The 14,048-nt window shown below is 44.7% G+C and overlaps 1 protein-coding gene and 1 long non-coding RNA gene across 5 annotated transcripts in view; one reads left to right on the top strand and one right to left on the bottom strand.

Moving 5' to 3' along the window:
- The first annotated feature begins 1,007 nt into the window (after positions 1 to 1,007).
- synpo2lb (synaptopodin 2-like b) lies at positions 1,008 to 13,676 on the top strand. Its single transcript, XM_046068220.1, has 5 exons — positions 1,008 to 1,300; positions 4,160 to 4,311; positions 4,421 to 4,696; positions 5,342 to 5,730; positions 10,040 to 13,676. Exons 1-5 carry the CDS (start codon positions 1,199 to 1,201, stop codon positions 12,751 to 12,753), a joined length of 3,633 nt encoding a protein of 1,210 aa, XP_045924176.1. The 5' UTR covers positions 1,008 to 1,198; the 3' UTR covers positions 12,754 to 13,676.
- The window catches only part of LOC123982604, a 24,241-nt gene continuing 15,245 nt past the window's right edge, over positions 5,053 to 14,048 (bottom strand). For 3 of the 4 annotated variants that reach the window (XR_006828006.1, XR_006828010.1, XR_006828009.1), the window contains exon 5: positions 5,053 to 5,704. This is a non-coding gene — a long non-coding RNA (uncharacterized LOC123982604). The remainder of the gene's footprint in view (positions 5,705 to 14,048) is intronic. The other variant, XR_006828008.1, reaches the window with a different exon arrangement.

The following is a 14,048-nucleotide window of genomic DNA, read 5'->3' as shown; positions in this document are numbered from 1 at the left end:
GTGTGTTACCCTTTAGGGCGTCTTGCTCCCGTATACGTCTTGCACAGGTATAACTTTATTGGCGCTTTGAAGTTTCCCTTAGGCTATATGGCGATCCTCCCAGTCCATCCATCATCAACCGCTTATCCTGCATTCCTCCCAGTCATCGATCATATATTTATAATGTGTCAAGAGGTAGCCATCTGAATTGGGTCAGCACCAAATGTGAGCCAGACTTGGCCCGTATATTTGGCTGCCAGATATGGCTACGTTTGGGGGTGCAATCTGGGCTGAGAAAAAGCTCCAGTTAGTGGGACTTGGGCCAAAGTTGGACCCAGGTCCCTTTGCAATCAGGTCCAATTTGGAATAATCTTAGTGGGGCTATTCATAACAAAGCTGGCATGAGTTTCATTAGGTGATCAGATTTAAGCTGCTATTGGGCCGAATCATTTTGGCTACCTAAATTCTGTAATCCTCTGCTTTTCTTCAGCAGGATCAGAGGTGTTGAAGCTAATGCGCAGCAGCCAGCAGGCTTACCAACACTGAACCTGCCCCTCATTGGCTGGACTAATTTTCTAATGCTTTTTGCCTTACTGCTAACAAAGTGAAGCAGAAGGACTAAAAATTATATTTCCCAGGAGGTCATGGAGCACAAATCCCTCTAGTACTCACTCTGAAGCTGTTAAACTGTACAGACAGTAAATTGACAGAAATTCCTAAAATATGTCCTCCTCACACCCCTCTTTTGTGCTTTAAGGTCGGGGTGCTGTGGGTCGATGGAGACAAATCTGTGAGCCGTGGCTGCTGGCCAGGCTGGCTGAGCTAGGGGTCAAAGAGGGAGTGGTGGTGGTGGTTATTTCGGGACGGTAAATCAGCAAGCATCCCCTCCTCTACAGAGTGCTTGAGAGTGACATGGCAAGTGTTGAATACAAGGGAGGATGAACACACACACACACACACACACACACACACACACACACACTTTTGCCCCTTCTCACCCTCCTGAATGTCCGCCCTCCAACACAGCATTCCAGTGTAAGCAGATGAAAGCCAGCCACCCCGTCTCCTCATGGGTGGAGTGATTTGATCACGGAGAGGAGTGGGAGACAGGAGCCTCACACTCACTCATTGATACTCGCAGAGAGTGTGAGGAACCGAAGAAGGGCAGAGCACCTTGTGCACCGTCACACACACAGCAGGCTGGGAGCTGGGAGCAGGGATGGTAGCGGAGGAGATTGTGGTCTCTCTCTCAGGAGGGGCCCCGTGGGGCTTCAGACTGCAGGGAGGCGCAGAGCAGCAAAAGCCTCTACAAGTGGCCAAGGTACAGTGGAGCCTGTGTGTGTGTGAGTGCGTACAGTATGATGCAGTGAAGACTTATGGCCAAGGTGGTAACGAGTAGATGGGTTTAATAGAGACTACAGCTGCGGTCTGAGGCCTTGATGGTCAGTCTTGTGTTTGTGCTATGTTTGTAATTCAAGCTTTGGTTAGACCCTTAATAGTCAACATACAATCTGAATAAATTAATCAGTAGCTTATTGCATTGGTGTCACTATGAGGTTAAATCTCTAGTGCTTGTAGATATTTCTTGGGATGTAAAATATCTAAATACTCTTATCAGTGTAATTATGTAGCTTTTTTTACCTGTACTTTTGTGAGTGCATTTTATTTATTTATTTATTTCATTCTCAGCTAGAATTAAGCTGATGATACATGGGGCAACTTTTTGAGCAATGTTGCTGGGCAATCTTGCTAGTGGCAAGTCCGACTATGTTTTGAACGGATAGCGGCGGTGCGGGGTGGGTGGCGGTGTGGTGGGGGAAGGGGATTACGGTAGTAACCTTTACTCATTACCACTGATGGCAACGTTGCCCTGCACGATTGCTCTAAAAGTTGCTCTGTGTATCATCAGCTTTACCTTACTTTGGATAGCAACACTGAATTTGGGATTAGTTTGATAGGTGAAGTCATATTGAAATGCTTATAATCAGTGTATCAATCAGGATGTCTTTTCACTCTGAACTTCTATCTAAGTAATTGTTAATCAGATAAAATTCCACTTTTATCTATACTTGAGCGGTTTTGACCACAAGTAATACTCCCTCTACTTCATGCAACAGTACCTCTAGGATATACTTAGGAGTACACTAATTCTAATTTGGCTGTAGCCAATTTAAATTGTTTCCCTCCCCGTTGTGATTCAGTTGGGTTTCTGGGTCAGAGAATAGTATGAACACATGTTAGGGGTTGATCTTGACTTGGATTTCATCACTGCATCCTGATGGTGACCACACAGTAGCAGAGATTAGTAAGTGTTTCTTTTAAATAAGTTAGTGTGCGTATATATACATTCTATATTACTATGATTATTATATTACTATACACATATATATTGCATGTGTGTGTTCTTTTGCCCATGAACGTATCCACTGTTAACACATACAGTAGATAATGAACTTGTTTCAGATTTGTCATTGTCACATATCAAGCCACATAGTAAGTCACATAGTAAGCCAACTTTAAGCCCAGGAATATTCTTTTTAAACCTTGTTTGGTTTCTCCAAAAGCTTTTCCTGTCTGTGTTTATATTTGTTGACAGTCCAGAATGTTCTCTCTAATAAGTAAATCTATTCTGGAGAGGAATGCAACCTCGCTCACACTGGCTTTAAAAGTTGGCCAGTCACTCATAAGGAGGTACAGTGGCTCTGGCACCAAAGGCCTCTGTTTATCCAGAATTTTCAAGCATATAAGATCACCTTTAATTAGAGTTTGATCAGTGTGTGCTTCCTCTTTTTTGTTTGTGTGTGTGTGGGTGTGTGTGTGTGTGTGTGTGTGTGTAGTTGGCCATAACTCAGATAAGCCCGGTTGGGAATGGAGCGCAAACTGGAGGATCAGAATAGCTCATTTAAGAGGCGTTGGAAGCTGAGGATGGAAAAAGGCCTCTTGTTCACACACAAAGATACACACACACACACACACACACAGTTGTGCACTTTATTGTAAGATTTTTTTCTGTTTGCCAGTAGCGCCTGTCTTTCTTCATCTGTCCAGGAATGCGATTTTCCTGCAAGGTTTTATTTTGGGTATGTGAGGAACATATGGTGATTGACAGGCATCCCCCCTGGTTCAGACTGGTGCTGCAGCTGTTCAAACTGTTTTTTTTTTTATGATGTTCACTTGTGCTGTGTGTGTATATGCGTGTGTACATTTGTCCGAGTGGGCAAGGCAGATAGCTTGTCTTTGCATGTGTTTGTGTGCCGCTGCTATGGGATTATTGGATCAAGAGATACTGATAAGGCAAATACTGTGTCCTCTTAAGAGTCCAAGTAGGTGTGGGAACACACTTTCCTCTTCTCAACATTTTTACAGTGATAAGATATGGGTATGCGTGAGGAGACAGAGGGAGCTACCTTATCATCTTCTTTAAGAGAAAACAGTCTGGTAGACAAGAATTTTCCTTTCCCTTCTGATCCATATATCCCCCACCCCACACTGACATGCTTCCTGAACGATCCTATGACATCATCTCTTAGCGACCTCCAGCAACAGCTGCATGACTTCATGAGTTATTCTGATACAGGGACATGAGTGGCTGGTAGTAGCGGAGAGATCCCTGTTGCTTAACACATCAGTTGTTCTACAAGACGCACTAACACCATACAGTACACTGAAGTAACAACCTGAATGACTGCTCTATAATATGGCTGATGAGATGGTTATTTTCTGAAGCCCCTGAAAATTGACATGGATAACATTAAATATTCATGATTAAATAAACAAGAATCAAAGTTTTTTCAGGGCCTTTAAAGTCACTATGTATATAGTTTTTATATGAGTAAATTATAAAATTATTGTGAAAGTTTTTGTTTGTAGAAAAGTGAAGACTGGTGCAGTGTGTATGTGGTGTTTTTAACCCATTCATTCTCAATGTCCATAGTAGGACAGAATGTTGGTGAATGGATACTGCGACTAGGAGTCACCAAAGTCCAAATATTCTTGTTATTGTACTCAAATCAGCTGACGACCCTCCCAAGTCAGCCAATTGCCCACTGAGGGTGTTCATAACAACCTACAAGACAGTAGGAGGGGCGTCACATGTCAAATAAGTAAAATAAATATATTTACTGAGCGTTTTTCACAGCTACAAGTATTAATGTGTTATTAACCCCTTTCCGCTCTGCAGGTACGCAGGCGCAGCAAAGCTTGCAGAGCTGGACTGAAGGAGCATGACGAGCTGGTTGCCATTGGTGACCATATGTGTGCAGAGCTCAGTCATGCTCAGGCCATGAGCCTCATTGATACACAGAGCGCTACACTCAACCTGAGGGTTAAAAGGTCAGCACATGTACTCACACACAGACAGTACATCACACACTATTTGATCAATATCAAACAAAATGATGCATGTTTTGCATTTTCGCAACTTGTCATCATATGTTTCCAGGGCCCCTTCTGGATTCCACTCTTCATCACCCCGCTCCACCATGAAGGTCCTGTCTCCCACCCCTTCGCCCTCCCACCGTTCTTCCATCCTCTCCAACTCCGGGATACCCAGGGGCATCACTTCCCCTCCAGACAGCGAGGCTTACTATGGAGAGACAGACAGTGACGCAGACACACAGTCGCTCACGTACCGTCGCCAACGCCGCACCCCACCTCACGCACGCTCACCTGCGCGCTATGACGACCAAGAGGAGGAGGAGACCTCCGAGATGAGCGGGTAAGGCTTGGAGACCTGAAGTCACACCTCACTTCCAGTTCTCAATGTATTCTGCCATAGACTGTTTCTTTTAGCAGTTTCTCCTAAAAGCTGAAAAATCATACTGGTGTTGTCTGACCATATCCTGACCAAAAAGGACTGTACTAGAAAGTACTGAGAAATCAATCATTTTAACCAAGAAAAATTATTCTGTCTGCATTCAGCTGCAGCTCCTATTAGACTTATCCATGTTATATTTTAATATTTTGCCATCCATTCCAGTAGCAGATATGACTTATTATATGTAGAGGAATCTCTTGTATGATTTTTTTGTGCTTTAGAAAGACAGGTGAAAAAAATCATCGGAAATATGCTTGCTTGAGCAGAGGCTAGGTGGCAAGACTACAGCAGAAAGAAATGCTTTGCCCTTGCACCCCTTCAATCTTTTATTCCTTACAATGTGTGTGTACACATGTAGTCCATCTTTTTCTGGATATTGGAAAAGCAAGAGGAGAATGATATGGCGTGTCAGATCAGATTCAAACCCAAGATGTCACAGCTACATTGCATAAGGTCACCTAAACCACCCTGACAACGTCTCAATCTCGACATTACATCAAAGTATATAATCTTTTTTGTACTTGTTCTGTCTGTCTTTCCACTAAGGTATGAGAGTGCCACTGATGCAGGGGTTTCCATGCAGGGGCAGTGGGAAGGTCAGTGTGTTCCTGGCGTCCCTCGCAGAGAGCTCATCTACCAGCCCCTCCAGACTGAGTGGACCACTCCAGCACACACCCCACACACTCTGACACCTCACACACTCACACCGACACCTGACCAGGGGTTGGTGGAAGCAGAGGGAGAAGGAGACAGCGGCTTTCAGGAGGTGGGGGGCTGCATGGGGTTGACCTGCCCACCGCTTGTGTCTCCTGAAAGGGCGAAAGAGGCTCTTATGTTGGGTTCCAGTAAACAGCTGGTGCCCATGGTGGGACCCCAGCAGACCCCTCTCAGTGACGAGCTCTCCACCACCTACATGGACAAAGCACGGCAAGCGAGTAAGTATATACAAAACTACAGCAGCTACACCATTACAGGTTAACTACAACAACAACAACAATAATGATAATAATTTAAGTTTTAAGTTTAAAAAAAACAAGAAAAAATACACGTATATGAGGATCATAAACCATAAAAAGTGTGATCAATTCTTACATTAAAAACATGCTGTTATTAACATGTTATTATTATTCTTATTATCATCATTACTATATACATGTTATTAAATACATACATATACCAGCCTGCATGCACACATAAGTAAACACAGAAATGACTGGGCCCCTGAAAAGGTCCAGTAAATGGCCCCTCTACAAATCTGCTTTAATCATGTCAACGCATGCTGCGCTCTCTCTCTATCTCCCACATAAATAGCCTGCTGCAAGCGGTGCACTTTTGATGTTTTGATGTTGCAGACAACAAACATTGCTCATACCATTTTCAGGAGAGTGGGTTTTCATTATGAAACAGGCTATATTTTACTAAAGCAACATACATTTGTTTTTGTTGTTTTAATAAATAATGGTGAGTTTTTTAGTTCAAAATTATATTTGGTTATCTTTGCTTATATAGTGCTGGATGGGCTCCCCTATAGCAGCTGGACCCCAGAATGCTTTCCCCCTTTTCCCCTCTTATGGGCAGCCCTGTTACCGCCCCATTGCTGAGACTATACTGAAAACAGATGAGTACATATACAGTTATATGATCCATCTGTGTGCCACCAAGTCAGGTTTCTTGTAATGACAGTTGTGGAATAAGTTAAAGGATGGTGGTAAAATCCCTTCCAGCATGTTTATTCTCCTTCGTACAGCCAAAGACAAAACATAGCAAGTGACACCAGAGAGGTGATAACAAGAAGTTAAGGATGAGTCAAGGTTTATGGAAAGAAATTGTCCTAATTTTAAAACCCTGATAGGTTAGATGATACCATGATCTTAGATGTGTATGGTAATTATAACTACTATCATAGTTATTTAGAAAATAATGTAAAATTGATGTTACAGTACTAATTAATGACCATTACAACATACCATGGATGTGACTTTGTTCAGTTAAATTGAAACTTTTAGGATAATATGCTGCTGACCAAAAACAGGAACCTCGCTAGTTTCTCATGGTAATGCAACTATTTCAGTCTTGACTGCAGTGTTTTTGCTTTTCAATTTGAATTCCAAAGATTCTCCCTTGGCATCAGCAGCTGTGAGCTGTGTAGTCTTGCAGCTTAAATCAACAGCTAGATCACCCTCTAGTGGTTATTTACTGTACTTTATTAACTGGAGCATCCATTTACATTGACAGGGTGGTAGTGATCGGGTGAGATATACCAGATACCCACAGAGATATTCCACCTCCCCCTTCCTCCCCTTTTTCTGTCTCCTGAAACAGCAGTCAGTCTCTTCTGTCAGTATTCTGAGCATTTGCCTCATTGGCCGTATTTATAGGCACTGAAGCTTCTGACAAACCGGACACATCTCCGACTTACAGGCCACACAGCTGGTGTAGGAGTGTGTGCTTGTGTGCGTATGTGCAAGTTGTGATATGTGTGTGTTTCTTGCCATGCGTATGCACAGTAGGCTAGGTATGTGGGATGATGACATAATTACATAAAATTAAGTTTATTGGTAAGACTTTCTCTCCTTTTTTGCTTTTTCCCCCTGGTGAAAAATGGCATACTTTTATTTATATATGCCTCAACAAAGTATTTAAACTAAACAGCCTAATAAAGGTAAATTTCTTTGAGTGGTCGCAAGTAGATGTTGCTTTGTATTAAGGGTTCGCAAGCAAAAGTCTTCGGGAACAACTGGACAGGAGGGAGTTAGCCTAGTTTAGCATAAAGACTGGAAACAGGCTTAGGATTAGAGCTCTGGCTCTGTCCAAAGGTAAAATCAGGTCAAATTATCTGCGTACTAGCACTTCTAAAACTGACTAATCAACATGTTATATCTCGATTGCTTAATCCTTACAAAAACCAAAGTGTAAAAACGACAATTTGCCATTTTTACAACTACATTTAACAAAAAAGAACGAATGGCATCAAACGCTCTACAAGAAACTGTCACTTGCTACAAGAAAGCAAATAAGAGTATTTCCCAAATTATTGAACTTTTCCTTTAACTTGTAAAATTTTATCAACCTTGTCTGATTATCTTATCATTTCAATTAGGCAATAATAATAATTGTGTGTGCATTTTGTGTGTATTTGTGGTGTTTATTCTGATGCTTGTATGTCTTATCTTATGTTTCCCACTTGGGATAACAATAAATTAACTGAACTGAACTGAACTAATGATCACAGCTAATCCAACTGAATAACTATGTACTGACTGAGTTGTGACTTCATGAGTGAATGTTGAAGTAATGAGGGTCCTACAAGAGACTGAAGGCCTGTTACGGCTTTACTATAGGATGAGTGATGACTGATGTGTCCAGTGACCTGCCCTTTCTCACGTTACACACAAATACGCATTGCCTTTGGATATGGGATTGTTAGCTCTGCTGCTATAGAGTTGTGTGTCTGTGTGTGCAGTGGTTGTTAGGTTGTTAGTGTCAGCACCATAGGGTGGCACATAAGTAAAGATTTCCGCTATAAACTGTAATTGGCTTTATGAACTCACACACACATACAAACACACGACACGCACTCATAGACACTGCTTTCTAAATGTCCTCTGGTGAGGGGTCTTCCCGTCTGCGTGTGTCTGCGTGTGAGACAGAGACTGGACAGGTGTTTGATGCCTGTCAGACAGACAGGAATAGTAGGTTGACATCATGTGTTGGTTTGGGCTGCTGGACACAGACAAAGGTCTTTACATGGGCTGTGCCCTGAGAGAAGAGTTGGAAGACACAGACTAAACAGTTCCCCACTCGGACCAGACCTGGACACTGTGAGGGTGTGTGTGGGAGGGTCAGTGGGAGTTTAAGGACACATGCACACACACTCACACTTGTGAGATGAGGGACCTCACATCTCCTTCAGGTTCAGATGTAGGTGGACACACAGTCCCACACACCGTGTACGCAGGTAAGACGCATTAAAACCCTTTTATGTACATGTATTTCATTTACACTTAGATTCACTTGGAATTAATACATATCAGTTTGAAATGTTTGTTTCTTTTAAATTGAGAGGAATTACTATGCTGTTACTTAATTTTGAAGCTGTGCTGCTTACTATGGGATGGATACCAAATGAAAAAAAAGCCATGCTAGCACCAAGGGATGGCAATGTCAGTCAGTCCACCAAGCAAGTCTAGAGTGAAATATAACTTTTAGATGGATAGGGATGAAATTTGGTACTGATATCCATTACTTTGGTGAAACCCTGACTTTCTTCTTGTGCCATCATGAGGTTCACATTTGTGTTTTTGAGTGAATTGTCACTAAAGCTATTGGAAAATATTTGATATAGACATTCATGTTCTCCCCTGGATAAAGTGTAATAACTTTGGTGATCTCTTAATCTTTCTTTTAACACTTATCATTTTTAATTTGTGTCATACTTTGGTTTATGACCAAATACAAAATAATGACATTCTCACCAGCCTCAGCTGTTGCTCATGTTTTGTGTTAATTAGAAAATATTTTAATGCTAACATGCTAAACTAAGACTTGTTAGCATTTAGCCCCCTGCACTGCTCTGCATAACTAGAGTCTAGCTGCTTGCGTGGCTGTAGACTCGTTCTCCTTTAAATCTTAATATCTGGAGTCTTATGTAGGGTGGCATTCATTTTGCTATAGGAATATCTAAACTTTTCAACTTAAATATCAAGTTTGATATCAGGGTTGTGTGTGTTTTGTTATGCATTGGTAAGCTTGACTGTATGACAGTTACACAGAATATGAATGTGTGTAAGAAGAGGATGCATCAGACTATAGTTATGTAGTGAGGATATTCACATGAGGTAAGCCAGTACACCAGATAGACTCATATAGCCTTGGACTAAGCAGAGATATACACGTGTGCTGCCGTGTACACGTGCACACACACACACACAGGCACAAAGAAGCATTTGTGACACTCTGATCTAACCTTCCCGGACTGTGTGACTCAACTCTGGGAAGCAGCAGGAATTCTTTGTTCTAATCCACAACACACACTCCTGTCTGTCACTAGTAATCCTCATTGCAGCTCCTCGCTGTGATAATAATGCATAAATGGGCTACTGCTCACAGTCAGTGAGGCCTGTCACACTGTTTTTGCCTGTGCCTTGTTATGTACTCATCAAAAATCCCATTACCGCTTCCCTCCTTTGTTTCCACTCTCTTTCAGTACATTTATTTTGGTCTCTCTCTCTTCCTGTCTTGCAGAGTTGCAGCGCGGGGAGAGTTTTGTGGAGAAACAGGTGAAAGAAGCTCGTACTAAATGCCGCTCCATTGCATCTTTGCTGACTGATGCTCCAAACCCCAACTCGAAAGGGGTGCTTATGTTCAAGAAACGCCGGCAGAGGGCCAAGAAGTACACACTGACCTGCTTCGGTAAAGCTGAGGGAGACACAGGAGGGGAGACAGAAGGAGATACAGGAGGGGAGACGGAGGAGGAAGGAGGAAGTTCTATCCTAAGTAGCTCGGAAGTTGATGAAGAGGGATTTTCAGCATCATTTGACTCTACGTGGGACACCGGTTATCTAGACCTCCTGGACAGGAGAAGCTCAGCCTGCCCGTCAGCCACACCAACTACTCCAACAACGCCAACAACCAATCACATCTCAGGGCTGGACAGCTCAGCCTATCAGGCTCCAGGACTTGTGACCTCTGTCTATCAAAGCCCAGGGTTGGAGGTCTCAGGGCAGGAGAGCTCAGCCTGTCAGGGCTCAAGGCTGGAGAGTGGCATCACAAAGCAGCCAATCAGTAACCATTCTGAACATATGTCTCCTCCAGCTGTGGCTTTGACCAATGGGGGGTCAGTAGCTGTTAGTCGGGCTAGTGTTGTTCTGAGCCCGCCCTCTCAGATGCCCCTTCCAAGTCAAAATGGGCAACATGGCAACCCATATCCTAGCCCAATCACAGACTCAGATCATCACCTCAATGTCAGTCCTAATGCAGGTGTTCTAAACCGTACTGCACGCCCCTTCACCCCAGGCCCTACACCTTCCCGTGCATCTGTAACCTCTGTGATGTTTCGCCCTCCCCAACCCAGACCCACAGCCGTGGCCATGGCTGCCAAACCCATGGCGGCCATCTCCATGGTGACTATCCAACCTACTTGCCATCCATCAGGGCCAGATGCAAGGAGAGCCGTGTCTAGCACCTCTCTGTACATCCCTCCAAGAAATAACAACAGCAACACTCCCCCTTCTGTTAACTCCCACCCCTCAGCTCTCTCGCCTCCCTCGTCGTCTCTGTCTTCTGTGGCTTTCTCCCAGCCTGCCACAAATCCACCAACATTTTCCCCTCAGCCCACAGTGTATGCTTCCCCCCCAGCCCCGTTCTCTCCTTCCCCCGCTCAAAGTACCCTGGTCAGTCCATCCCCTGCTCAACCCTTCTCCCCTCCACCTCCACAGCTATTTCCCTCTCACCCTGATCCTACTTATCCACCTCCTTCCACCTGCATTTCTGCTTCTCCCATCTCCCCACCACATCCCTCTGGTCTGACTCAGGTCTCCTTCCATGCCCAGCCCACCCCTCTTCTTCCTCCTCCTCCTCCCACCCATCCCTACATCAACATGACAAGTGCAGGGACTCCTGGCCCCCGTGCTGCCATGGCAACTGCATCACCTCCCCAGGCTCCTGCCACCGATTCACTGGTGACACGCGAGCAGCGCATCTCGGTCCCTGCCGCTCGGACTGGCATCCTGCACGATGCCCGTCGTCGTAGCAACAAGAAGCCCATGTTCTGTGCAGTCCAGAATAAAGATGTTTCTCCAAACCCAGACTTGATGTCTATGGTCCAGAACATGGATGACCACTTTGGGAAAAGCCAAGGTGGTGAACCTGGAGATGCACCCAGTGGGGAGACGGGACATGAATCAGGGCCTGAGGAGGACTGGCTGAGGCTGGGAGCAGAGGCCTGCAACTTTTTGCAGGCTCAACGGGGACCCAGGCCACCTCCCGTAGCTCCCAAACCGCAAGCCCCTCAGGTGCCACAACTGGCAGGGAAGGGAGGTCAACTGTTTGCACGCAGACAGAACAGGATGGATCGGTACATTGTGGAGCGCGCTCCTTCTGTTGCCACAGCACCTTACTCTCCTGCCCAGACGAGAGAACCCTCACCCACACCTTCTCTCCCTGCCACCTGGAAATACTCGTCCAACATCCGTGCCCCTCCTCCCATCAGCTACAACCCCCTTCTCTCTCCCTCTTGCCCTCTGAAGGCCCAGAAGAAGCCTGAGGTAGCAAAGTCTGGGCCAGCTGGATCTAAAGGGAAGAAAGCGGGCATCAAGTCTGTGGACATTATGAGCCACCAGCCTTACCAACTCAACTCTTCTCTGTTCAGCTACGGGGGCAGTGTTCCCCAGGGCACCTCCACCAATCAGCAGCAGCAGCAGCGAGGAATGCCAAGTGGTCCTCAGAAGACAGCACGAGTATATGAGGTAAAGCGCTTCTCTACTCCGCCGCCAATAGCCACGGGGCCCGCCCTCAAAGTTATTGTACCTCGATCAGCTACGACACTTGGAGAACCGCTGTGGCGCTCTGATGTCACATCTCCTCCACCCACAGTTAGCCCTGCCCCCTACCAACCCTATCAGCCTCAACCCCAATCATACCAACCTCAGTGGGCCACCTCCCCTCTATCTCCCCCACCTCCGCCCGCCCCTACTGTTCCACTTCCTCAGCTCCCAACCTTTGCCTCTGCTTCAAATCCAGTCCTGTCTCCTACGTTCACCCACCTTCAGCCCTCCAACAGTGCACAGGCCAACAGGCAGTTTAAGAGTGCCCCAGATCTGAGTCCCCTGGGCCCCGCTGGTGCCTCTCAGCCTGCGGCCAGCAGCACTCAACCTATCAAGGTCCCCAGGCCCAGGTTCAGCACTTCCAACCTGGGTCTGCAGCCTGGCGTCTGGCGCCCTGGATCCACTACGCACTGAAGAGACTCTGGGCATATAAACCACCGCACTATGGGAACATAGAGCAACATTTTCTAATTAAGTCCATGTATTTTTAGTGTTGTAATATTGTTATTCTGGGCTGCAGCTTGGGTTTTATTAGCCACATTTTATCACAAGATCTGTTTGGATCGGCCACCCATGTAGCACATTTTTATCACATTTAATCTTGTTGACTCATTTATTCAATGCATTTGGTTATAATTAAAGGGAACACCATGTCTTGCAAATGAAATGTAGTGTGGAAACCTGAGAAAAGTTTAAAAGAAAAAATGGAGATCAATGGCATATTAAAAGGACAGAAAGAGATGCAGAGGTAAACTGAAATAAAGGTCTGTAAATATTGTACTGGATGATGAAGAATAAAGTTTAAACATAAAAAAGAAGAATAGAGGATGTGGAAGGACAAGCCTGTTGTGAGAGATGTAGTTGAGGGTGGGAAGAGGCTGAAAAGAAAAGCACAGGAGGCACTGATGAAGTGACATGATAGAAACAATGTCTGATGAGGTGTAAAAGAGGCACATTTGATCTTATAACTTCATAATCTGTCAGCACCACACAGGGGCTGTTGCCTTCCAGTAATTTCATTTTAGAAAAAGTTGCTTTCTAACAAATTTAAAGTAGCTACTACTACTGTAATTTCTCCTCTGTCATATATATTCTGAGGATTTGCATTTGATGATTGTGAATGTCTTTTTTTTTGTTGCACTCTGCAGCAATGTGTGCTTTGTTTTCTGTAGTGTTTCATAGGGCGAGGAGCAAAGGTGCCATGAAGAATGGAAGCCTTTTACAGAAAGCTTGATTTCTGATCTGTTGATATGAAACAGGAGAGGTATAACATGTCTGATTAGCTGTTATTCTTTTCCACAGAGACATGCGGCTGAATAAAAATAGACATGACTCACCTCAGCTGTCACTCTGTTTCTTACTGTGTCACCCACATCACCACTCGCTCCCACACTGGGCCCCGTTTACCTCCTCCCATTTGTTTTTACCCTTCTTTCTTTTTCAGGCATTTACTGACTAGTCTAACAGCTTAATGGTTCTCTCAGGATTTAGTCAGTTTAGAGCTAAAAGACAAAGTATTTGTTTAAACTTTCACCACATGGAGGCACTGTAGGATTTGTCATCTAGTAGGATCTGTCATCCAGACATGTTATACAGTCTGTGGTTTCACCACTACAGTTTATGGTCTCCCTTGTCTCATCCCTTATTTTACATGGCTAGAATCTGAGTAACATTTAATGTAACGGGGGGGGGGGGGGGGGGGGGGGGGG

This window comes from Micropterus dolomieu, linkage group LG14 (genome assembly GCF_021292245.1).
Source record: "Micropterus dolomieu isolate WLL.071019.BEF.003 ecotype Adirondacks linkage group LG14, ASM2129224v1, whole genome shotgun sequence".
In the NCBI taxonomy this organism is placed as follows: domain Eukaryota; kingdom Metazoa; phylum Chordata; class Actinopteri; order Centrarchiformes; family Centrarchidae; genus Micropterus; species Micropterus dolomieu.
The sequence above is the reverse complement of the archived record's forward strand: the minus strand, read 5'-3'. Positions and strand labels throughout refer to the sequence as shown.